The 27558-nt window shown below is 42.8% G+C and overlaps 1 protein-coding gene across 9 annotated transcripts in view; it reads right to left on the minus strand.

Annotated features, from left to right (window-relative positions):
• Nucleotides 1-27558, minus strand: part of SIPA1L1 (signal induced proliferation associated 1 like 1) — a 376440-nt gene that overhangs the window by 47952 nt on the left and 300930 nt on the right. For all 9 annotated transcript variants that reach the window (XM_082384312.1, XM_082384319.1, XM_082384318.1 and 6 more), the window contains 3 exons: nt 26906-27180; nt 17645-17914; nt 2612-2761 (listed from right to left, as the gene is read on the minus strand). In XM_082384312.1, coding sequence (XP_082240438.1) covers nt 2612-2761; nt 17645-17914; nt 26906-27180 — 695 coding nt within the window. The remainder of the gene's footprint in view (nt 1-2611; nt 2762-17644; nt 17915-26905; nt 27181-27558) is intronic.

Raw genomic sequence — 27558 nt, forward strand, 5'->3', positions numbered from 1 at the left:
GGCTGATACATGAAACGTGTTCAGTGACCAAGAACTTCTACCTTGTGAGACAGTCCATTGCTCTCCTGGGCAGGCTGACAGCTTCCAAATACCTTCCTCATAATGGGCTAGAAACTCCTTCTCTATAACTTTCACTTATTGAGCTCAGTTGCCCTCAGAGACGAGTTTAATCCCTTGTCTAAGAGTGCTAGGAGAAAGCCATCGCGGCCTCCTTGCCTCCACAATGCCCACCTGCGGGCTGCACATCCGCGGTTACGATTCTTACACCACGACCTCCAAACTCCGCATCTGCCCAGTCCATCCTTCCCTCTGAACGTGCCCTGCCTCGTCAACATTCCTCAGAGTATGCGGCCCCAAAAGACATCTCAAGGATGGTAGAACAGACCCTATGTCTTTTCATCCGTGTTGCTTTTTAACTCTCTCTCATTCCCATCCTAAACTGGTGCAGGTGCCTTTTCCGCCTTCACTCAAGTAGAGCAGGTTTTATCAACCAGCCTGTGAAACTGTGCCTCTCAACTGATTTGGATGGTCTCAACATCCTTACACCAGGGAGCGGGCAGCACACACCACGTACAAGCAGACACTGAGCCCGCGGAAGCACAGGGAGGGCAACAAAGGGGCGGATTACATTTATGGACGATCAGTGTTATTACCTCACACTTTGGAGCTTTTCCAAGTTTCACATTAATGAGTTCGCAGCAGACTCCATACACTCCTGCTTCACTGTCACCCTGTACCTATTTATTTTTACTGGGCTAAGTTACAGAGTAGATGTAACGATTGTTCCCTTGGTAAGTGTGAACTTTAGGATCAAACCTGGCCCATGAGTAAGGCATGTGAATCAGACAGTGAACACCAATATCTCTTGCATCACTGATACAGTCAACAATTGCTTGGGATCTAAAGGAAAACACTGTACCAGCATCTTCTTGTAAAGTTTCACCCCGGGTAAAACTGATGTTATACAGTATAGTAAATAATCACCAGGTAACCTCGAAAGCAATGGGGGAGACCCTCAATACCACCTATGGCAGGTTTAGTATCAAATATCAAGTCAGATAATTACCACTGCATTAAAAAAATAATAGTGTAGCACGAACACTGGGAACCACGTTTCTAACATTAATATTCACCAAAAATTAATGTTTCAAATTACATTTTGGCATGCCTTGAGAGTGTATACCAAAATGGACAGAAGAAGCAAACAATGATTTTGTTGTGGCTGGTAGCTCATTTATATTTTATTGCTGTATTAACACTGAAGTTGCAGTGAATTCTTACTTTTGAAGTCAAACCAGGCCATTTAAAATCTACTAATTAAAACAAGAAATAGCAAGGAGGAAGAGATATGGGGATATATGTATATGTATAGCTGATTCACTTTGTTATAAAGCAGAAACTAACACACCATTGTAAAGCAATTATACTCCAATAAAGATGTTTAAAAAAAAAGAGAAATAATTAGTTGGGCTTGTGGTGTGGGATAATAAAAATACTTAATTCATAAAACTTCTTGCAGGGGCTCATAAATAAGAGCTAGAATTGTTTTTACTAATTGTCACTGAAGTAATTAAAATAAGAAATGTGCATTTTAGATACGCTACCAAGGGAATCCTTGGTGGTGGGGTGGGAAGTATATTTTATAGTGGTTTTTGTTACTTACTTTCTGCTAACATAAACATTTAGCAAAAACATGAATAAAATTATACTTAGCTGTAAAAACCAACAGAATACTATAGGATAAAAAATACCCATTAAGAAAGAATTCTCATAAGCATAATTATTTTGTAATATGGTAAAATCTCAAGAAAATAAACAAATCATGTGCATTTGTTAAAAATAATTCAGGGAAAACTTGGCATAGAAACATCCTTTTTTTAAACACCCCATTTTTGATTTTCCAGTGGTTTCAAGTTCTTTATCAAGTTCGCCAGAGGTATCCCAGCAGGAAGCTGGTGATGGTTCTTTTGCTCTCCCTCTGAGCAGAGCCAGCTTATGTGTGTCATGCGATGTTTTGCTGCTAATCACTTCCCAGCTTCAGACATTCCAATTTTTTTACCTTTTAGTAGCCTCTTCAATCATGTACACTTTAGCTTTTTACTTTGTGAGTCTGGTCGGAAGCAAACAGTTACTTTTGGGTGTTTAGTGTTTTCAAAAAAGATGGGGAGAAAAACTCCCAAACAACCCACAGGCTGAAATCACCGATTTCTAAAGTATGAGAAAAATCCCTTTTAGCTTTGGATATGATGAACATTTCCCCTACTTTACCATCAATACAAACTCCACCCAGTGCAAAGCAGTATACTACTGAGCTCACTTTGGAGGAACTTTTAAGAAGTGGCAAAATCTGTACTGTGAAACTAGACAATACATATAATGGAGGAACTGATGTAATTTGATTTCTTTGCCATTGAGTCCTTAGAGACTAAAGAATGATAAACTTTCTAAGAAGTGGTTTGAACCAGCCATGAGAACATTTTTTAATCTGGAGTATTAAACCTATTTTCCCTTTTGCTCTTTTGTGAACCGATCCAGTCTGGCTGAATGGAAGTTCTTTTACACGTCTGAAATTACATATGAGAGACAGCAATGCCAACTCCGGCATACCTACCCTTCGGGCATGGACTTTTGCCTGTAAGTGCCCCCGCCAGAGCCAGTCTCGCTGGATGAAGACAGATTGCTCGGGGAGTTGCGACATGGCTGGGATCTTGCTAAAGCCATGGATGAGACCGTCACATAGATGTCTGAACCGGGAGACAGCCTGTGTGTGCAAACCAAAAACGTGAAGTCAACGATTCAAAGGGAAAATCCCAAGGCAATGCATGATGGATAACATACAGATGCGACAAACGCGGCCACTTCGTGGAGATAATAAAAATAAAGCCAGCTGGAAGCCCAGAAAAGAAACTTCCCCATAAAACTACTCCCTAAGGGGACAGCTGGAAAATGGCCTTGAAGGGGGTAGGGGCGTGAAAAAATAATAGGGGAAAAAAAGAAAACATGTATGTTTCCAAAAGCTGCCAGAATTCAAGGGCTGCACTGCTCATGCAATTTCGTAGTATGGCAGCACAAAGTATAAATGAGCCCCAGTGACATTAACATGGCAATTAATTCCAATCTCCCCACTGGCTCTACTCAGAGTATATGACCACAGTGAGACTGGTACATTCTTTGTATGCGTCTTTGTTTTCCAATTTTATTACTCAAAGTCTGGAATGAATATTCAGATATTGCTATTTAGTGTGTATACATTTGGTTGATAGTAGCATCACCATATAAAAACTTCCATGGAAACGTGCCTAGAACTGCAGTTGTTGAATTTCACTGAAATGACTGAGTTTATATAATAACACAGCGGAGATGTGCTCCACGTAGCCCACAATACATCTCTTTCTAAAATTAGGGATCCCTCACCCTGTGGACTGGCTCGACGCAGAAACCAGAGCTTTGGAGTTAGGAGAGACGTGATTTTCTGCCCTCTACCGTCTCCACTCAAATAGGCACTGGGGCAACTGCTGGATATTAACAAGTGAGGTTGAAGACTGTGATGAGACGTCGGCTAAATCTTGATAACAACGATATTTTATTTCCGAAGTGAATGTTGGCACAGATCACTGGCTCTTGTAGCAGGGCAGGTCATTTCCATTTTATAGCTGAGGGAGGGGAATCAAAGTCACTTTTTCAATAAGCCAGGCTTCTTGATTCTGAGTCCACTGTACTCTGCCCCCTACAGAAGGCTGGGTTTTCTGTGCTTAATAAGACAGTTTGCAAGGGGTCTGCAGGGTCAGACGATTTTGCACATAGAGTCTTACACTGAAGCCAAAGTTCTGAAGCCTTGGGACTGAACCTGATTCACTGAAACATGGCAGTTTTTTACAGCGAACCTACATACCTTCTGAAGCAGGGCAGGATGGGGCTTCAGGTACAGAAATTGACAGAAGGCATAATAAAATCACGCCGAGAAGCTTTTCTATCAGAAAAAGAATAAGGACAGGCACCGAAAAATATGACCCCCCCCCCCCAAATCTGTCTATGCCCACGTGGCAGATCTGACTTGGGAGCCCCAGTTCTTTCCTCAGCGACAAACCTGTTATCAGCTGTGATTCTGTTATCCCTTCTTTTCTATTAAAACATCTCCCAAACTTCTCACTGTTTATTGTGAAGCAGTTGGAAGGGGACTGGAGTGGGGGAAGAATGGGAGGAGTAGGTCACAAAGAAAACTAGGTAAGGATTAAGGAATGGCATGAATCACTCCTTTCTGCTTTAAGAGTTTGTTTGGCTTTTAGATGCACCTAATACAGAGAAACTTCAAAAACAGTTCATTTTGCAGCTGCTTTGATTTTCTTACTGCGAAGAGGAGGAGGTGTTACAGAAAGATGGAAAGAAAGGAGACGGCAGCAGAAATGTGAACGGGGTTGGGGCCAATGCCACGTCTGGGCGCCTGATGACTTTTCAGCTCTCTTTGGGGTAAACAAGTAATAGCCAGTGAAATTATATTCACGGTGAATGTTAAAATGTTTTTGCATCTACGAAGAAGTGACAACATGATTCCATAGCCAAAGTCAAGATGTAACTTTTGTATTTATATTTAGAGCTTGCTTTTCTTACCCTGCTCTCCAAAACGTACATTAAGCTAAAATATATCATGCTAGTTCTTAACCTCAGCTCTTTTATTTGGCAAATGTATCAGAAAATTCTATCTGGTTGCTGGAGTTATCCCAAAGTGAAAAAATAGCATTTCCAGAAGGCCAGCATTCATTCCAATGCCTTTTCTGAATTTATATAACTCAACAGTGGCTTTGTTTTCAGGCTGTCCACACACACAGAACACACATACAGCAACTGATGGAAATGCCACCCAAATGTTTTTATGACTCTAGATGTATGTATGGTAGGCAAAAAAAATTCAGAATTAGCCCTTATTCTGATGACTTACTATTCTTTCCAAATACTCTGAATTTGATACCATCTCACAAATATTATTTGAAAACAGATCTAGGTCAGGGAGTGGAAGGTACCCACCTGCCTGGCACTGGCTGTCTACTTCTGCCAGAGGCTGCGGCTGATCATTTCTGGAGGTTGGGCTGGTTGTTGTCTTGCCACTTTGAAAAAGAATAACCCCCGCATTGGCTCACGTGGGAAGCCAGCACGCTAATCTCTTGAATCTCTGACATCCCCCCTACTCTACCTTAATGGATCACAAGTCTTTTCTTCTCTTTTGAGATAAACCCAGATCTTTCTACTTTCTCTCAGTCTTAATGAGCCCAGGCATCTGGATGTTAATGCCCAAATAGGTTTAGAGGACTAAGATGAATACATCTTTCACTTGCTGTGAGATCTTTAGATTCTGTGGAATATAAGAAATAATCTTCTTCAAGAATGCCATGGTCACTGTCAGAAAGGAAATGTCTAAAAATCTTTTAGCCTTAATTTCAGTAGATTCTCTTCCCTCCATTTTTAACAATTTAGCTGAGAAATAACTAAATGTTTTTAAAGTAACCGATCTTAAATGTTCTCTAGGGCTATGACTTCCGTCTGCAGAAATAAAACACCAGTGCTTTTGGACTGTACAAAGAATGCAGCAATTGAAAACGTCATGATCATCAGCTCGACAGACAATACTCCCATAGTCTGCAGGACTGCACTCAATGTCAGCTTTCCATTTATATGCAGCACATTTCACTGCAATGAAAACAAAGAGTTGAACGGGATGGATTAGGAAGAGATGGTCCAAGATCAATATCAGTTCTTCATTTTTCCAGAAGCCTCCTCACGTCAGGATAAAAGAGAGAAGCGCCAAAACCCCCCCAGATTTCTAACAAAATAACCCCTGTCCCCCACCATACCCTTCCCATGACTCAACTCACAGAACTACACATACGATGTTAACATTGACAGACTCTTATTAAATTGATCTCTTGAGACCGTGACATCAACTTATGGATAAGGAACTCTCAGTATCCGAGTAACTGATGCTAAATTTTTCTTTCCTGAGTATTTATGTATGGGTTTAATTATGCCTCTGTTTCCTGCTTTTTACTCCAAAGTGACAGCACTGCTTGGATGTGTCCAAGGAGATAAGGCCCTCTGTAACTCAAGTGCCGACAGCGGAATGACGGCAAGAACCACCGAGAGGATTTCAAAGAGCAGCAATGACTGACGAATTAGATATCCGAGTCCATAACTAAGCACAGCATTTTACCACAACTTAGCAATTAAAACACTATTCACCCAGGGAATAGGATCCAGTCAAAGTCTGTCTTTAGCAATGCTTATCAACCAGGATTCTTCCAGAATTGTTTTAAAAAAATTCTCTAAGATGACTCAAGGTAATGTCATTTGGGTGCTGTATCCAGACTAGAGTTTGAACAAGTTGTATTCAAATTCAATCACCCCACCCCCCTGTTGTTTCATCTCTTCCTAACTTTGTGAACCAGAGCCATTCCTGGCTTTCTGACCGTGCAATCCCTATCAGCTATTCCGACTGGACCATGGAAGTCCTGTTCTGATGAACCTCCTGTGACGAGATCAATTTACAACAAAGAATAACTCTTGCATAGTTAGGGAAATACAGCAACTCATCACATCCACCGAGATAACAGAGCATCATCCCCCAGCTGCTGGCAAGCTGTTGGAGGTCCACAGCCTGGCACACATCATGGGTGCCTCTTGAGAAGAGCCAATTTTATATCTAAGGGTGACTCTACAGAACAGAACATTAAAATGGGTTGCAGACAGGACCAGCTACATCATTTGTGGGACTCAGTGCAACATGAAACTCTGGGTCTCCTTGTTCAAACGTATTACAAATTTCAAGCAGAACACTGAACCCTGCTAAGCGTGTGGCCCTGTGCAGCTACACAGGCTACACACCTGAAGCTGGCCCTGACTGCAGCACACGTGGCTGGGCCCCCTTAGCACACAAACACGCATGCGTTCATCTGGCAAGTATTTCTTGAGCATCATCTATATATGGTGGTAGGCTTCATCCCTGCAGCATGGTGGCGAAGGCAGGGGCTCTGCAGTCTGGTGGCCTTGGTGCTAATTTCAGCTCCACCACTAACCAGCCAGGACTCTGCACAAACGATTTCATCTCTCAATCCCCGGGCATCCTTATCTGTAAAAGGGGGAAAGAGCCACCAACTTACTGGGCTGTTGGGTGGATTAACTGAGAAAACTCACATAAGAGACTCTGAACAGAGCCTGGCGTACGTGCCATTCAGCTGCCATCGTCATTTGTCATTTTCTAAATATAATGGGAAACTAGAAGAGTCAAACCAAAAGCCAGAGATTGGGAGACTCTAGGCTATTTAATCAGGCTGGATTCCGATTCTCCCCAGGAGTGGGGACTGGTGGGGAGACGGCAGTGAACTTGCTAGCAGGGCCGCGGTATATGAGTCAACCACCTCCCCTGCCACCCCTCCTTGTGTATTGGTGCTTGCTCCTTAAAAGGAGCCTGCAGATCCTAAGGAGGTGGGTCCAGAGCAAATGGTCCAGGGCCGTCTTCATGTGGCCTGAAGCAGCGTCCAGCAAGCCCTCCGGTGGTACGAGTCACCAGCCGAGAGCCCAGTGGCCAGAGACACACATACACACTCGGGTGAAGAGATCAATTCAACTCTGCTGACCACCCCCAAGGACACTCTGCCAATCTCATTATTTCACGACAATCGTTCCTGCAGGTAAAAAGGAAACGAAACCCACTTTTCCCGGCAAGCACTTCAATGATAGGTGGGTCCCAGACGGCCACCCTGTCACCATACGGAGGGAGCTCCACGGGTGGAAGGAGACCTCAGTCACACCACTCACTGTCCCGGGCTCTGCACAAGAGGCTTCCGGGGAGACTCCACGCTGCTGACTGTGGGCGTGGGTCTACGTAGCTCACCTGTCTCATTATCACGCATTCGCACACGTTTACATACGTGTTGTGCAATCAACAAATCTTAAAGAAAAATGTCAGTGGTTTCAAATATAAGGCAGCGGGATATCCCTTTTTACCCCTGAGAATTATTTAAATTCCTAATGATAAACGTGTCCATATGGCTGATGTGCCCTCATCAGGCAAAGGGCCTAAGACTTGTATACACTGATGTGTATAAAATTGATGACTAATAAGAACCTGCAGTATATAAAAAAAACAAACAAACAAAACAACTAATACTAAACTTTCATTGGGTTGTTTGTATGGAAATATGTTAATATAAATGTTTCAGACACTACATGAAATTTCTAAAAATCTTATATGTTCTGGTATAATGTTATAAGTCACAATTCTAGTTATTACTTTAATATGTATATCTCAGAAATAACTAAATTTCCTTGTCAATTGCATTATTATGAACTTTCATCAAATCTTTAACCGTGGTCATTTTTAAGTCTTTTGTCATTTACAGACAGTTCTGGGTGTACTCTGATGCTTTTGCAAATATGTTCCTATAAAAGGGTTTCATCTTCAAGGAGTTCATGGAAAAGACTCTGACAAGTACAGGTTTCTGGTAACTGACTGTACTGCTGAACTGAATGAATAAGCATTTTCAGAACTCTAATGAAAAACTGATGAGCTCATAAAAGTGCTAACAAAAGATCAAGATGAAAAGAAAAATTAATTACATGGGACTGAGTGAACTGATGAGGATGATTATAATTTTTGTGACTTTCTGTTTGAATTAAAAAAAAAAAAAAATCCCACAAGGACTCAGAGGCAAAGAATATACAAATCAGTTTTCACTGCGAAGTAAAGGAGCTGTTACAGTGGAGGATTACTGGACTGAATGTCGATATTATGACATAGCATGAGTGTGTTTCGTGTTTGGTAATTGCAATCATTGTTGCTTTTGTTGTGGTCATCCAAAAAAAATAAAAAAAAGGGCCTAAGACTCTTGTTGCCTTCTCCATGAGGGGAGGGCTACGGCAGGACCCATAGTAGATCTGGCTTCTGGGAAGGCCTTCCCCGTGTCAGGTGTCGGGGGGTGGACAAGGGGGTGCTTTTGGAGGAAGCCCCAGGGCCACTGTGGGCCTTTAGACCCTTCCCATAAGGTGGGACCAGGCCAGGCCTCCCTGGGTGGTCCTAATGCAGCACTCCCTTAAAAAAAGGGCTAAGAGGGCAAGACCCTGCTGCTGGATGCACGGAGGAGGACAGCTCCTTACTGACACGCAGAACGATGTGCCCAGCTGCCACCTCATTCTCTTCCCGTAACACGACCGCTTTCTACAAGATCACCTCTCAGTCTATTCTAATTCAATGGATGGTTTTTGCAGTATCTCCTACACCTGCTCACCATGACTGTTCCCAGCACAGCAGCCCTCCTGAACTCGGCCTCTCCGTCTCACCGAGGTTAACCAGGACGCTGGCGCTGAAGACAGCACAACTTGCTCCTTGGAAACACACTGACTCACCACATGCGTGACCTGCATTGGGCTGCAGACTGACTCGTCAGTCAGGTCTGGCCAGCTCTACCCATATCCCTAAGTACCCCACTGCAACTAGCTCTCTTTGACTTCCATGTAGCTGTGTGTAGAAGAGCATCTACAAAATGACACCAAAGACAAACAGGGACTACCATTTTCTAAGCCTTACCGTGTGCCAGGCCCGTCCTAAGAGCTCGGGTTGAACACAGAGTAACTATATTACCTTAGTTAATCATCATGCTGACTCTGAGAGGTGGGGCTGGTGGCCCGTTCGATTCCTGGCGACGCTGAAGTGTCGAGGGGATCAGGAACTTCCCACCATCACATCACTCCCAAGGGGTGGGGCCAGGCTGCCAGTCAAGGCCCCTGGACGGCAGAGCCTGCACTCCTGGCACCTCTGGGAATTTCTGGGCGGGTTACAGTAAAACACTGGTGGCGCTGCAAGGAGGGGCCCCCTGGAGCACTTCCCTGGGTGGAGTGCAAAGCAGCTACTTCCAAGGCCCAAGGAACGGTGAAGCAATTCAAGAGCCTAAGCTGGGGACCACATGGGAGCACCCTGGTCTCATTCCCTGGCTCACTCTAGAGTTTATAAAAGAAAGGGAACTGGGACGTGTGCCAGGCTCAGGCCGCTGTGCCCATTTCCTGAATGCTTACAAAGGAAACACCTTTGTTCTCTAATCTAAAAGTGTGAACTTGCACATTATCTAAACTCTGACCCCAATGTAGATGCCAGAGTACACTTACTCCTTTGAAGAGTTGGGGGAAAAGAGGCTTAAGAGCTCGGTGAGTTTAAGTTAAGTACAGCCCTCTGCTTTTCTACCTTAACTTGGCTGACAAATAAAATGCCATAATTCAGTTTCAGCCTAACTGAAACCAATTAGAGGAAATTCAACCAAGAACAATCACTTTTCACTTTGAATTTTAGACAGCTTTACACACAATATACTTTTAAAATAGGAGTATTCTAAACTGAGTCAGCAAAAAGCAAAGAATTCTACTTAAATCTAAGCTTCAATTCTATAGCTTTATCTGATTAAAGCATGTTTCACTTTTATGTGTCATTTAATTTTATAAAAATAAACTGATTTACCTGACTGTCCATTGATGGATGAATGGATAACAAAATGTGGTACATACATACAATGGAATACTATTCAGTCTTAAAAAAGGGAAAGGTTACGGACTTAATGACTCCCCCCCACCCCCAAATTCATATCTTGAAGTCCTAACCACCAATGTAATGCCTTTAGGAGGTGGGGCCTTTGGGAAGTAATTACGTTAAGATAAGGTCATAAGGGTGGAGACCCCATGATGGGATTAGCGCCCTTATAAGACGAGGAAGAAACCAGAGCTCTCTGCCGTGTGAGGACACAGCAAGAAGGCACTTTCTACAAGTCAGGAAGAGGGTCCTCACCAAGAACCACACGTCCTGGAACCTTGATCTTGGAATCCCAGACTCCAGGACTGTTAAGAAGTAAACGTCCATTGTTTAAGTCACTGAATCTATGGTATTTTGTTATAGCAGCTTGAGCTAATAAGCAAGAAGGAAAACTGGACATATGCTACAACATGAATGAACCTTGAATACATTACACTGACGTGAAATAAACTAGTCACAAAAGGACAAATATTGTTATGATTCCACTTACATAAAGTTTCTATTTATGTGAGGTACCAAGAATAGTCAAATTCACAGAGAAAGTAGAAAGGTAACAGCCAGGAGCTGGGGAGAGGGGGAGTTATTGTTTAATGGACACAGAGTTTCAGTTCTGGAGATGGATGTTGGTGGTAGTTGCACAACGATGGAAACATACATAATGCCACAGAACTGTGGTCCAAATGGTAAGTTTTATGTTATGTATATTTTACAACAGTAAAAAAAAGTTAAAAAAAAAAGAAAAAAAACCCCAACTATTTTCTCCCAAATTGATTTACTTCTGTTCCTACTTCTTTAAGTTTTTTTGCTTACTGGTTTAACTAATGAAGTTTTAAAAAAATTCACTGCAAGCCTATTAAAATGCCAGAATCAGTAGTTGGTCCTTGGGATATGATGATGAATAAGACAGGCTACCTTAAATTGGAAAAATGGACCAATAAGATTAAAATGAAATATAATAAATTCTGTGAAGGAAGCAGACAGGCAGCAATATGAAAATTCCCAGGATGGGCAATGAAGGCAGAGATGGGAGGAGACGTCTCAGAGAAGGTGAGGCTTGGGCTTGGTGTTAAAATACCAGCAGCTGTTAAGCTGCTGAAGGATGGGGTAGAAGGCAGATCAAGCGGAGCTGCAGGTATAAAGGTTATCAAGAGAAAACCTGGCAGCAGAGAGTCACTTACAAGCCTAGAGCCTGGGAAAGACAAAGCCAAGTCAGTAAATCCACAGCGGGAGGTGGACTTGATACTGAAGGCTGTGCGGAAGGCTAGGATGAAAGGCAGGGCCTGAGGAGCAATTCCCTTTGTATTAGGCCGTCCCGTGCAGTATGCAGCACGGACAGGGAGAAAGTGGGAGGCTGTTCTGGCCAGAAAAATCTTAAGTGTGAAACGAGAGCCCCTAAGGCAATGACAAGGAGCATGCTTACATGAGGGACTGAACCGAAGGGTAGAACTTGACAACTAAATGGGTGTGGAGATGGGGATGAGGGTGCAGGAGGGCAATTATGAATTCTAGTTCTGCTCTGGCTACCTGGGCAGAATTCAAAGACCTTCACCAAGATGGGCAACACGTGAGAAGGAAGAGGTGGAGGACGGGCAGGAGTATGGCTGAAGTCAGTTTGGACTGGTGAGTCTGGGACACTGGTGTGACATTCAAGTGCAGATATTCAGGAGGAAGACGGGCATATGAATATGAAAAATAAAGAAGAGGTCAAGACCAAATGTGTACTATCCAGGAACTGCCCACATACACATGATGGCTGAGGTTACTAAAACAAATAAACTATTCAGAGATATTGCACAGTAGGGGATTAAAAGAAAAATGAGGAAGGAGTCATGGGGGAACACAGCATTTGGGGGGGGGGGAGGATAAGACAAAGGCAAAGAACTGACCAAAAAAAGAAAAAAAATCAGGAGGAAAGTTTTGGAAGATAACTTCCAAACAGCCCACAACATCCAGTGGCTCTGGAAATACAGCAGTCAATGGGGATGCAGTCTGAGCAACCCCAATGAAACTCAAGAATTCCATGAGTCAAGGTCCTCATGTCAACTCAAACAACTATGATCCAGGAGGGCAGTATTTGAAAGAACAAGTCATGCAACTTCTAGCCACAGCTAATATTCCAAACAAAGGAAGAGTAAAGAATAAATGTGTGCTGGCTTTGTCTGAAAACAAAATGACACCGTGAGGATTATTATTAACACAGAACCTGTTTGAAATAAACCTAGAAAACACTTCCTTGAAAATAAAGATTGAGGGACTTCCCTGGAAGTTCAGTGGTTAAAAGATCCTGCATGGGGCTTCCCTGGTGGCGCAGTGGTTGAGAATCCGCCTGTCAATGCAGGGGACACGGGTTCGAGCCCTGGTCTGGGAAGATCCCACGTGCCTTGGAGCAACTAGGCCCGTGACCCACAACTACTGAGCCTGCGCATCTGGAGCCTGTGCTCCGCAACAAGAGAGGCCGCAATAGTGAGAGACCCGCGCACCGCGATGAAGAGTGGCCCCCATTTGCCGCAACTAGAGAAAGCCCTCGCACAGAAACGAAGACCCAACACAGCCCAAAAAAAAAAAAAAAAAAAAAAAGATCCTGCATGCAACACGGCACGGCCCCCCCAAAAAAAAGAATGGACACGCAACTAATTATGCTGAGAGAACTCTTTTTGTTTGTTTCAACAGTATCCTCCAGCACAATCTTCATGCTCTGTATGGTGCAGCTGTGTCTGCAGAGGAGGGCGGCGTTAGGGAGGCTGCAGGTGTAGCCAGCTGTAACTCCGTAAAGGAACCAACACTCCATCCAGCTGCTGAGCGCCAAATACAGCAGGGAAAGGGGAATAGTATGGTATCCAGGTAAAATGCAAAAGTATCAATGGTTCAGTAAGATCCGACATTAAATATTTATACAAAGCCTGGAAATATTTCATCTACAAAAAAGAGAAAGGAAAATTCCTTTGTGTGCCAACATGCCTGTTGTTTTTGCAAAGCCTCTGAAATAGTTAAGCTTTTCTGAACATATTAACCCAGATCAGGGTTTTATTACTGATCCCACATTATGTGTAAACACAGTAACGTGCTAAGTTCAATGTACTATAGCCAGCTATTTACTTACTTACTTATTTATTTATTTATATATTTATTTATTCATTTATGGCTGTGTTGGGTCTTCATTGTTGTGCACGGGCTTTCTCTAGTTGTGGCAAATGGGGGCTATTCTTTGTTGCAGTGTGCGGGCTTCTCATTGCAGTGGCTTCTCTTGTTGCGGAGCACAGGCTCTAGGCGCGTGGGCTCAGTAGTTGTGGCTTGCGGGCTCCAGAGCGCAGGCTCAGTAGTTGTGGCGCATGGGCTTAGTTGCTCTGCCGCACGTGGGATCTTCCTGGACCAGGGCTCAAACCCGTGTCCCCTGCATTGGCAGGCAGATTCTTAACCACTGCGCCACCAGGGAAGCCCTAGCCAGCTATTTTTATTTCAGTCCTACCCTTACACTCTAGATAAATTTGAGGCCAGAAGAGTGATTGCATCATATTACCTATTTTCGTTAAATATTAATTCTGTCAATACGAACTACTCCCACAAATACCATAAAATTCTGTACTTGAAAGGCCACTTAGAGAGCATAAAGCTCCTGTATTTAAACCCAATCAAATCAGACTTTTTTCTACTTAGATGGCAAATGCGCCATCTGTTCTTACTGCATCAGTTTCTCTTAACAATGTATAGAGAGCACAATTCAGTGAAATAATTCTTGTTAGAAACTCCAAATACCAACACCTTTTAGTATGTCAAAAATTGTGACCTTGGTACTAAAGGAAAAAGGATAATCTGTTCCACAAGTATTTTTAAAAAAAATTATTTCTAATGGCCTTTAACTCTGGGATCCTGCACACCATTTAAGAAAATCTATGTTTCTACAAGCAGTAGATTAAGTTTCTACAAGCAGTATATTCAGTTTTCATCTAAAATGAACCGTGCTGGGTCCAACCGTGGTGAATGAAGTAGGCAGATTTGTGCAGCACGTGCAGAGTAGGCTTGAGGCGGCTGCTAACTTAAGCTTAAATACAGCTGGTTTCTCTACAGTTAAACACAACTTGCCTAAACTGGAGGAGAAAAATAAATGGAACAAACCAACCATGTAAAGGCAATACAGCTGACCCTTGAACAACATGGGTTTGAACTGCGTAGGTTCACTTCTACGGGGATTTTTTCAATACATACACTACTATGTTTACGATCTGCAATTGGTTGAATCCGAGGACGTGAGGGTCAACTACGGGACTTGAGCAGGTGCAGATTTTGGTATCCATGGAGGGCTCTGGAACCAATCTTCGCGGATACCGAGGGACCATCCTTTAGTCTCAGTATCGGGCTCATGCCACTATTGGTAAGGCAAGATTCAAGGAATGGCAGACCTGGGCATTTGTTTTGACTATCTGTGATTCATCTGAACGGTCTATATCACACTCTCGAGATGGCCCAGGTACAAATGCAAATGGCACCCAGGGCAGGGCTGGCATGAAGGGGAGAGTCAGATGGAGGAGGCGCGCCCGGCCAGGGGCCTCACTTTCACGTCACAGTAAGGTGGTTTGTTCTCAGTAAGACTATGAAGGGAATGCTTAAATTTTTTAGTTATATTTTACTACGTTTCATGGAGGAAATTATATTCCCAGGTACACTGTATGAATCTGAGGAATCTGGAAGTATTCCCGATGAAGGTCACGAGTCTATTCTATACTCAAATATTCTGCAAACAGTAGCAATACAAAGTTTCTCAAATAGTACCTTCTATTTATGACTCAAAGTTGAAACTTAAATAAGAAATACTGCTTTACTAAAAGTTAAGAATGATGGGATAGGACAGCGAACTCTTAAATTTTCATGAAAGAATAGCCGTCTAATTACCACACCTTTCAAAATGAAGAGGAGCCAAATAACCCGAAAATGTAAAGCTTAGATTTTACAAGCCCTCCGTCATAAGATCTTAAATCCTACTCCAATGTCCTCAAGGATCTCTGAAACTAAGAAGCCTTAGAGGGAAGTGAGTAGAGGTTAAAAAACCATTGGCAGCCTCACTTCTGTCACTTTCCTCTTATAGCTTGGAGAGCCACAGGGCTATTATTAGTCTTAAAGGGAGAGCACGCGGATTCCCTTTCCTCTGGGTGGAGTTACGATGAAAGGCAGACACAAGTACCCACAAAAAGAACCTCTAGAACTCAAAGATCTCCATCTGGAAAAAATGGAGTTGTCTTCAGCACTAAAAGTTGCTTGCATCGTAAGAGGATAATTAGCTACAAAAAATATTTTCACTTTCAGAGGTCAGTATGTTCAGCAATAAGCTTTAGTTTCTGTTGCAGAAATTAAATTCGACGTGGAATCAAAATATATTCTGCTATTTTATTATAGGGACTGTTGTATAAAGAAAATAACACAAATCCAATTTCACTCATAAAAGCCTGATGACTGTCCTGGAGAGAAAGAAAATAGCACTGAGAGGAACAAAAGGTCCTTCTCTAAACAATGGTTTCCTAGGTTCATCCTTCCAAATGTGGGCCAAATCATGAATTCCAGTTAACACACACCTCAGAGGGAGCCAAGTTTGGAATGTGCAGAACAAAGAATTTATTCAGCGACCACTTGGATGCTTTTCCTTCTCGAAAATAATGAAAGCAAGAGGAGTCCAGATGGGAATGCAGCCACTTTGGGAGAGGAATCCTTTATTGAGATAAATAGCAAGGCTCTGTAAATAAATCCCCAGTATTAAATGAGGAATTTTAGAAAGACAACTAGGTTTTTTTTTGGTTGTCTGTTGTGATTAAACTATTTCTACATGGTATTCTAGTATTTCTGCAATAGTTAAGTGACAATGTTTTATGTCTTTTAAGATAAAAGACATCATTGTGTGGTTTTTAAAATCTCCAACTTTCTGCTCTCAACTTGAACCAATGACTCCTGAAGCATAGCTGGGATCTGTTTTCCTTGGCGCCCTGTTCTTGCTGGACCTGGTTCCTGAGGCTCAGATGAGTCAGGCTCACATTTTGGCTCCAGAGACCTTCCTTCTACCCACAGCAGCTCCTGGAACAGAGACTTCTCCCCACCAGCTCTGAGGGTTCCTGATCCCTCTGCAGTGCGGGGGCCACAAAAACACTCAGAGATGTGATCAAGACAAGCACAGTGGTGGGGAAAGGACAGTGCATGGACAGAAAGAAGTTGGCTTCTTCTAGGAGGGCACTAGCAGGTCATTGAGTTCAACCGTCTCCTTCATTAGCCTAGGTAATTTGGGGTAACTGAATTTACAGTGCAATGATTTAAAATTATGTAGTCCATTTGTATTCACATTTTAAGAGTACTTTATCGAGTTCAATTTTTGGCCGAGGTTCTTAGTTCACAGTGCTGCATTTTACAGTGAATTCGAGACAAAAGTGCTAGGGCATCCTGGTTAAGGAAGAGTTCACCAGTTATCACCTGTGAGGGAATCCACTGTGACTTTCAATTTAACAGCAAACCTCGTTTTGTTACTTTCTGGGATCCCTCAATCCCTCTCCTTTTGCTTACTTTGCTCAGGACTGAGTGTTTTAACATATCCACTATTTTCTTTTACATTCAGAGCAGTGGTAAAATAGGTTTGTGCTATACTAGTGGCTTTCCCTTCTCACAATTCTTTATTAACAAAGTGACACAAACACAGACACTCAACCAAAAACCTGCATTCTCTTGCCACTGTTGTATCACTCATCTCCAAAAGACAAAGACTGTCAAAGATGATGATATGGTCAATGTCACCTCAAAGAGTCTGCCAAGTTCTAGTTCATATGGCTACTGAGTGTGCAGTGATGATTTCTGTTGATATCCCATGAAAATGAAAGAGCAAAGCCCAAATACCATTGTACAGAGCCGAATGCTTTGCTGGAATACATCTTCACTTATCCTGATGGCTTTGGAATGCTGCCATGTTTTGAAAACCACTAGTGCATGCATCTCAGTTTTAAGTCTTGATTTCTAGTAAAATATGGGAAGACCTAAAGCTAGTGCTTATGGGCCTGGTGCTATTTAAATTTGGGGCAGAGATTTAGAGAAAAGCTTGGGAGGCACACTCACCGCCTCTCCAGTGGGCGCCCGTCACTGGAGATACTTCGAGGAATGTTGGCGGCCCTTTCTGGAGGAGGCATCTTCCCGTCTCCTTTCCCGGCATTCAGCCTCGAGGTCATGGGACTCTGCACCTGGGACGGGACTTGAGGTGAATGAGGCCCCTTGTTGGCATTCCTCTGCCACTTGTTATTATTTCGAAAGGGAAACTTGAATTCGTAGGAAACCCCTTCGTTCATTTTGTACTCCATCACTGGCATGCGGTAGGTCTCAGAGCAACTCCTAGTGGGGAGGGCACAGAGAGAAGAAAAATCAATATTGCTTTTTCTTGTTGGTGGAACCACACTGATTCTCATTAACAGTTAAAATGGATCAAACACTTCATTCTCAGTTTCAAACCATCTTTCAATCATTAGGCCTATAACTATTTTCCTTTCAAAAACCAGAATCCCAGGAAGTATTATACTAGTATTTTCCTTTGCTCAATCCTAAATGTTGAGTCTGAGATATGGAGTCTTGAAAATTCAGTGAGACCTATGGTCACCCTGGTGGGGATGGGGGTGGAGTAGGGGGCAGCGTCAGCACTGAGACCTGGGGAGGGAAGGTGCCCAGACAGCATGGTGGGAACAGACCCCTAAGATGGGACCTCGGAGGAAAGAGTCAGCTTTATATCCTTAATCGTAAGGGAAGCTTTAGATCCTTCCCTTACGATTAAGGATCTAAAAGGGTATATAGTTTTGAATTCGTTGGGATCCCGATAGTCAAAAATAAGTGGGGAGAATTCTTGAAATCCAAACTGAGAGCCAAATTTAGCTCAGGAGGAGGAAAAAAAAAAAAGCCAGTTATTGAAATCAGCAATTATCAAATCACCAGGGAACAAAGCATAATCTGAAATCAGGCCTTTTTTCCCCCCTTGAAAGCTAGAAATCTCCCATAGCAGAGCCGTCCCCAGGCAGCAGTCTGAGTGAAATTAATGGCAGGCACAAATGTCTTCCATCACTTTACCCTCTTTTTGTGCCATCATTCCATCCCCCAAAACTTAGGAAACGAGAAACCCACTTTCCATTACCTTTACCCAAACAACCAAGGAAGGTTCGAACAATTATTGACTTGATTGATAGAAAAATTACTGAAAAAACCTACCCCCACTAAAACATTAACTCAAATTGTGCATTTGAATTTCATCACTAAGAGAAAAAATGACTTTCTCTCTTAAAGACATTTCAAAGATTGAGAAGCAGGTGGGAAGATCTGGAAAGAAAAGATTAAGAGTAATTACGAAATAGTCCTTTAAGAGGTACTTTAGAGATAGCGTAAGGAGAGTCCAGACCAGTGCTGCCCAACAGAAATACAATATAAGCCACAAATAGGAGGCACGTATGTAAGTTTTAAATGTCTAGCAGCCATACTACAAAAATAAAACGAAACAGGTAGAATTAATAATATGTTTTATTTAACTCAATATATCCAAAATGCTATCATTTCAACATGTAATCAATCAATCAGTATTAAAAACTTTACGAGACATTTTACATTCTTGTAAATTTGGAGTGTATTTTATACTTAGAGCACGTCTCACTTGGGACCAGCCACGTTACAATGGCTCTGTAGCCACAGGTGACTCATGGCTCCTGTACTGGACAGTGCAGGTCCAAAGGGCATCCAGCTGAAGGCCTGGTCTTGATTTGGGGAAGGGGTTTATGTTGGTGGGAGAATGAACACGATGGAACGGGCCCCCCTCTATGACCTTGTCCGTGTTATCTCAGGGTATGACTCATGACATTTTAAATGTACCCCACCATGCGTCCTCTCCCACGTCTCCATGACAGCCACGGGTTTTGAAAAGTGCTGCTTTTGGAGCATGTGCATTTGCTGGGGTCCTTGCCCTCCTCAGTCTTAGCCCAAGTCTCCAGTGGGCACCTTTGCTTGGAGTTTCCTTAACCTCTCCCTCCGACTCTTCAGAAGCCTAGGTCAACCTTAATCTGACCCTATGCCCAAGATGCTGCTGTGCCCCTTTTAATGGTTTGATGACAATGGCTTTCAAATGTTTTGGACCACAATCCTGGTGACAAGTACATTTTACACTGTGATACAGCACAACCACAAATACACACACACATACACTCTTCCTCTGGTCAGCTTCCATTCTGCTATATTCTATGTTAATCCATTTCATTAAAAAAATACATTGGGTACAACCTCCTAAACTGATTTCATGATCTACTTAAGAATTACGATCTGCAGTTCGCAAAACACTGTATGGCCTACTTGACATTAGTTTCAGCAGTTATTGACTTCTTATATAATAAACGCTTTTCTCTGAAATGAAGGATTATCACCTTAGGCCTTGATATAATTTCTAGTTTTGAATCAATATTTCTGACAAAAATATGCCATTACCATACTTTTTTGGTTGTTAACACAGGTGTTACTGCAGTATATCTGAAGTCTTTCATTTCTGATCATGCAGTATCCAGAGCTCTGGATCTGGAAATACAAGAATGTTGCAAGAATGCAAAATGCAAGAATGTTGTAGCTTGCCACAGGAATATTAATAAAAATTTATAATAATGCATGGAAAAATTTCTTTCTACCTCAAAATCAGTACTAGCTTTACTTCTCCTCAGCAATGGTCTGTTTAACTTGTAAACTCAGTGGATCATATCATCCATGTCCCTTTCTGTTGGCTGCTAGGAACCAACCACATGTACAGAACACGTACAGACCTTTATCATGTATTCCAGGGCATTAACTTTTCAAAAATTTCCCCCTTGGCCACGTTTTCCATTTACCTTCCCCCATTCCCCATTTCCCTACCACACATACACAGAGATTCCCTCACTGAATTTTAATTCTGTACCTTCATAGGCTGATTCAAGCCCATATTGCACCAGGGTAGAGAATAAGTAAATAATTAAAATAGAAACAATAATAATGTAATATCAAATAGACAATATCAGCTTTGGGGCCTTAGTTTCTTTGTAAAATGAAAGACTTGTAATTGATAATTACTAAACTTTCTTCTAGTTCAAGCACTCTTTGAAAGAGTCTTTTTTTTTTTTAAATTTTTATTTATTTATTTATTTATTTATTTACGGCTGTGTTGGGTCTTCGTTTCTGTGCGAGGGCTTTCTCTAGTTGCGGCAAGTGGGGGCCACTCTTCATCGCGGTGCGTGGGCCTCTCATTATCGCGGCCTCTCGTTGCGGAGCACAGGCTCCAGACGCGCAGGCTCAGTAGTTGTGGCTCACGGGCCTAGTTGCTCTGCGGCATGTGGGATCTTCCCAGACCAGGGCTCAAACCCATGTCCCTTGCATTGGCAGGAAGATTCTCAACCACTACGCCACCAGGGAAGCCCCCTGAAAGAGTCTTTTAAGCTGCATAACGTTTAATACTAAATCTGGTTAAAAGATCCCATTAGGCAAAGATTTTGTCTTCTCTCTAGTCTATATTTCATCCCCACCACCCTTAGCATATTATTAGAGACCTTCTGCATACTCCATAATCATAGAATGAAGTAAGATAAGGCCAAAGCAGGGAGAGAAGATTCATTTACAGAGAATGAAAAGCAAAGATTCCACAGTGCTGAACCTTTGCCATCCCGCCACTTCTGACTGCCTTTCACAGGGGGGCGGGACACCACTAGCTTCTGCTCCCTTACTTATCCCTGTGAGAATGATTCATGGAATCCAGAAGTGGGCTGTACACTGAAGGACAAAGATAAAAGCTGGTTTTTAATGACATGCATGAAAGTTCATAAAAGGATTTATATTATATTACTCCAAGTAAAATCTGGTGTTGAACAACAAAAACTCAGGCACCTAGAGCTCACGATGGGCCAGCACTAATCTGGCTGCCCTACACTAACTCTCTGAAGTACGAGTATCATTATCCCCGTTTATCAGATGGGGAAATAGAGGCCTAGAGAGATTAATCTGCAAAGACTACACAGTTAAGAAGAAGTGGCAGAGCCAGGATTTGAACCCACAGAATAAGTCTACTTGTAGATTAGTCTTATTTTAGTCACTAACTAAAGAACATTTCTACTCCAGGTTGCCAAACTTCATCTTATACTGACTATTGCATTTCATTCGGGAATGGCCTATGACAAAATGTCAACAATTCTTAAAGAGCTATGCTCAAAAGGAATTATAATTTCAGTGCTAAAAGTGACACATGATGACAAGCTGAAACCATAACTTAATTGAAAAGTCACTCCATCTTCTTTCTCTTTTTCAGTCGTTTCATTCTAACTTTTTCCTTTAATTTCTTATTACCCACTACTCTCTCCTTTATTCCTAAGACACTAAGAAATACAGATAGAAAAATCAGCTGAGCGGTGTATTGAACAGAACATCACAACACCTGGACTCCTGAATCAGAAAAGTTGGATGTTTGGGGAAAGCTGTGTCCCTAATCATTCATGTGACTTTGGCTTGGAAAAAAAAAACTTAACCTCTTTGAACCAAAGTTCCTCATCTAAAAAAAATGAGAGACTTGAACCAGATGATTTCTCACAGCCCTTCTAGCTCTAAAGTAGGATGCTTTTGCACTTTGAAATAATTGTTTTTTAAAATGAAGAAAAAACTTTGCAACCCATTCTTACTTAAAAGGTAATCTGGTCCTTTTAGGTAACATGTTTTTAGCTCTTCCTCTTGAATGGCCCTTGATTGCTTTCTTTAGGGAACTACATTCAATATTTTGTAATAACCTATAAGGGAAAAGAATCTGAAAAAGAATATATACACATATATGTAAATACATCACTGTGCTGTACACCTGAAATTAACACAACAATGTAAATCAACTATACTTCAATTAAAAAAACAAACCCATAGGCCGGTGGCCCTCAACAGAATGACGGCCTGCCACTCCCATGCGATACCATTCAGAGCATCACAACTGAATCTGCTACCTGGGTACTTCTCATTTTGCCTAGAGAATGACTGCTCAAGAGTCAGAGGTCACAGACACTAAGACATACAGCTGGTCATACACTCTGACTGGCGATGGAGGGGGTGGGGGTCCCTCCTGCAGTGCAACATCTTACTCCCTGGGGGGAGCCTTCTGGTGATGTCTGCAGGCAAATCCCAAACCTGTTTCTGCCAAGACTGCTTCCATCATGCTGTCATCCTAGTTGGCCCTATTCACTCTCTGGGCAGCTACTAAACCTCTCTAACCCTCATTCTCCGCGTTGTTTCAATGGAAATGAGGCTGCCCTGAAGATTTTTTTTAAAGCCCAGTACACAGCAGGGGCTCAGGAATTTTGCTTTACTTTCCCTGTCCTCTCTTCTCTTTAAAACAGTTGCCTTTGGAAACAATTCATAGAGGGTCTGCTTATGTCCTGCGAATAGGGAAAAGAGCTTGATTTAACAGGTGTTACTAAAGCCCCATTTGTTGTTGTTAAACTGGCTTTTTCACTTACAAGCAGCTCATGCAGCTCAATATCAAAAAAACAAACAACCCAATCCAAAAATGGGCAGAAGACCTAAAGAGACATTTCTCCAAAGAAGATATACAGATTGCCAACAAACACATGAAAGAATGCTCAACATCAGTAATTATTAGAGAAATGCAAATCAAAACTACAATGAGGTATCACTTCACACCAGTCAGAATGGCCATCATCAAAAAATCTACAAACAATAAATGCTGGAGAGGGTGTGGAGAAAAGGGAACCCTCTTGCACTGTTGGTGGGAATGTAAATTGATACAGCCACTACGGAGAACAGTATGGAGGTTCCTTAAAAAACTAAAAATAGAACTACCATACGACCCAGCAATCCCACTACTGGGCACAATACCCTGAGAAAACCACAATTCAAAAAGAGTCATGTACCAAAATGTTCATTGCAGGTCTATTTACAATAGCCAGGACATGGAAGCAACCTAAGTGTCCATCAACAGATGAATGGATAAAGAAGATGTGGCACATAAATACAATGGAATATTACTCAGCCATAAAAAAGAAACGAAATTGAGTTATTCGTAGTGAGGTGGATGGACCCAGAGTCTGTCATAAAGAGTGAAGTAAGTCAGAAAGAGAAAAACAAATACCGTACGCTAACACATATATATGGAATCTAAAAAAAAAAAAAAAAAAAAAGGTTATGAAGAACCTAGGGGCAGGACAGGAATAAAGACACAGACGTAGAGAATGGACTTGAGGACACGGGGAGGGGGAAGGGTAAGCTGGGACAAAGTGAGAGAGTGGCATGGACATATATACACCACCAAATGTAAAATAGATAGCTAGTGGGAAGCAGCTGTATAGCACAGGGAGATCAACTCGGTGCTTTGTGTCCACCTAGAGGGGTGGGATAGGGAGGGTGGGAGGGAGACACAAGAGGGAGGAGATATGGGGCCATATGTATACGTATAGCTGATTCACTTTGTTATACAGCAGAAACTAACACACCATTGTAAAGCAATTATACTCCAATAAAGATGTTAAGAAAACAAAACAAAAACCACCTGCCTTTTTAAAACTAGTGACTCTTCCATGTGAACATACGTGGGTGCTTGTGGTTACATATGATCCCCACGCCGGTGTCTGTGTCCTGGGACCCTTGGATCCCCGTGACCCTGAGAAGCACGCGGCTGGGGACGGAGGGCAGCGTATTCCCAGGAGGCCTGCTCTTCCTGGTGCTGGCGCGGCAGCACCAGCTGACAGACAGGAGAGTGACCCGTCAAAGAGCAGAGCAATTAGCTGCAAGGACAACAGCCGTGGGAGTGTGAAGTGCGGAGGAGAGGAAAAAGTGACAGAAGAGCATTATCTTATTTTGTTGAAAATCGTACCAAGGTGTTAATGCTTCAACTATTCCTCTGAAGTTGTTTCTAAAGGAGGGAAGGGGAGAGCAGGCTTCTAGTCCTCCAGAGGTATCAAGGGCATCGTTTCAGACCCACCTAGAAGGTCTGATGGTGGCTTTTCTGGTGGAAACTCTAGAGCAAGGGGCAGAGTGTGTCTCCGAGGCCCGAGGGGCTGTGCGGTGCGCCGCTCCTTCAGCCCAGCCCCCCATCCCACGCTCTAATGGGGGCAGGTTCCTAACACTCTTCTGTCCCGTCACTGCCAGCTCCCTGGCTATGAGAGGATGACGATGATGCCCCAGAAGCGGTGCTGGGAGATGAAGACAAATCCAGCAAATACTACACATCAAGGTTCTTTTCCCCAACAGAAAGCCAGTTTACCATCATATCTCTGCTTATGCTGGTACATAGGAAAAGATTTGTGTCCCAAGCATACAAAGTTAAGAGTTTGGATTCTGAAGTTAGACCTGAATTTGCCAGATGAGGCTGGGGAGTTACTAACCTTTCTGAGTGTTGGTTTCCTTTAATTAGGAGTAATAGTAATACTACTACTTCATAGGGTCGTTATAAGGATTAGATGTGCAAATCCATATAAAAGTGTTTTTTCTAGGGTCTGGCACATTAAAGTAATACTCGGCAAATATTAGTTGTTTTTACCAATACACCGCAGAAGACGTATCTAGCCTAGTATTTTGCTGTAGACAAATCACCTCCTGTCATGGACCTATCATCTATCCAGGGCCAGGCCTTTGGACCCATCTTTCTAGTAACTACTATTCACAATTCAATGGCAGTCATGTTGCCCATTCCATCCTATCTCCTCACACACTCACACACACCTATTTCCCTCTCCCCCATACGAACTGAAGAGCTTAGAAACACGGGGAAAGACACCTGAGCAGACAAGATGGTGTCGCAAGATCTACAGGCTTCCTCTTGAGTAGATTAGTCCTTAGACCAGCGTCTGTTAACTCTGTACTATCTAAGGTTGACAAGTTATACAGCTTGGTTATCTTCTCCAGTTTATAGATGCCTCTTCAGACATATAAACTATAAAGCAGACAATTTGTAGGAAAGACCTCGGGATGGAAAACAGACAAGAGGAAGAGGAGGATCACAGAGCCCTTGGAGAGTGCTGTAAGGACCCAGCTGCCTTTCTGATCACCCTCAAGAGTCATTCTTGAATTGCGGTTCAGCAAAATACCTAACATTAATACGATGTGGTTGAGGAAAGGAAGGCAGCACTTTCAGAATATACCCTCCCTGCCCTCAAGACAGCTAAAACAAAAAGTTCTGGATATAAATTCTGGTTTCCAGGGAAATCCAGTCATCCGAATGGGAGCATTTCTTAAAACTATCAGACAAAGGGATTTTCACCACATTCTGATATCAGCACATAATCTCTGGGCCATCTAGGAGGTAAGCAGTATTAAATACCATTCCAAGCACAGTCTGGTCTATAACACTTGGTTTCAAGAACTGAAGTACATTGATACTGTCATTGCGCTTACTTTTTAAAGGGCACAAATAACCCCTCATAACTGTTTACATATTCTGCCATCTGATGTTCATGAATCTATGAGAGCTCAGGTGTAGGACTGGTCATGTTTTGGGGGAAAAAATAGCATAAAGAATATTGTCTTGGCTTCAGAAAGCCTAAGGATTAATTGCCAAAGCTTAACAGAAACTCTTAGAAAATAATGGGTTCAAAGCAAATTAACAGATTGAAAAAAAAAAAACCCAGCACAAACAGCATGTGCATGCCCAAAGGAGAAAAGAAACAGTTGATTAAATTTGTTCCATCAGGAAACCTCCCCAGAGACAGAGACATTAAATTTGCAACAGTGCTGCTGGCTTGGCAGGAGCCGGGAGGGGCGGGGAGCTCCTGGGCTTCCCTTTGGGAAAGTCCGGGAACCAAACTGCCCAAGCGTCACAAGCAGGACCAGCTCATTTGAAGCCAACGTCTGACACATGCAGATGCAGTTAAGAAAAAGCTTGCTAAGTCACATTCAGCCCTCCAGGCTGAGAGCGCAGGGGTCAAAAACAGCACTTTGAGTTTTGGACAGCAATTGGCTACAAATGGGAGATTTGAGGGAATAAGAGTGCCACGGAACATAAAAGAAACATGTCTAACAGTTTGTCACGCCGAGTCTCTTTTTAACATTAAGTGTTCACTGTTTCTCAGCTACCGGTGCAAGATGTTTAAGATGGATATTACCAGACATCTCTATCTGTAATGGTGACTTTATATACTCAGAGATGTAAATCCTGTGAATGGTCCAAGTTAGTGATTCTTTCCAGCTGCGGTTGCCACATGCTGAAAGGGAGCTCTGTCCTGAGTCAGACTTTCCATGGAGGGAACTTTCAGCGTCACGTTGTAACCGAGCGCTCTTCATAACCTCCTACACTCTGACCCAGCTGGGGATGTTCTCCACGGTACACTAATGGCCCTGGACTCTCAGACCTACCTCCGCGGGGTGCAGTCATCATGCGGGGGGATAATGACGACTTTCACCGTGACAGATGTCCTCAGGAGATCGATCATCTGCTCGTGGCTCAGAGTGGCCACCGCCACCTTGCAGATCTCCACCAGCCGGCTGCCCTGCCTCAGTCCTGCCTGCCAGGCGTAGCCGTAGGGCTCCACATCTGCCACGATGCCCTCGTAGTTGACGTGGAAGCCAAGCTGTCCCAGTCCATTCCTTCGCAGAGTCATCTCCACTGATTCACAGCCTTTCGACACGAACTAGACACAGAAACAAAAGATACACAGTTTAATGAATGCAATGGGGTCTTAAGTGGTACGCGTGGCAAGCAGGGTTCTTTCTGAATACCCTAATGCCAGCTGAAGAGCAGCCTGGTTATTTTGCCTTCACTAATCTCCATTCATTAGGCCAAAGAGAACACACTTGTCTCAACGGCTTCTCAGAGGCCTACAGGGAGCTGGCAGCAAAGAAAACCAGTATTCTGCTGCTCATTTTGCCCTTAAGACAGACATTCAAAGCAGCAGATGCCCGATCCAACAATTCTTTTCACCAACTAAAGCAGATTGGTTGGGCTACCCCATCAGTCACAAGGCAATGGGATCAGGTCACATGCAAATGAGTTTCCAACAAAAATGCAC

Source organism: Balaenoptera borealis, assembly GCF_965194805.1.
Source record: "Balaenoptera borealis genome assembly, chromosome: 3".
In the NCBI taxonomy this organism is placed as follows: Eukaryota; Metazoa; Chordata; class Mammalia; order Artiodactyla; family Balaenopteridae; genus Balaenoptera; species Balaenoptera borealis.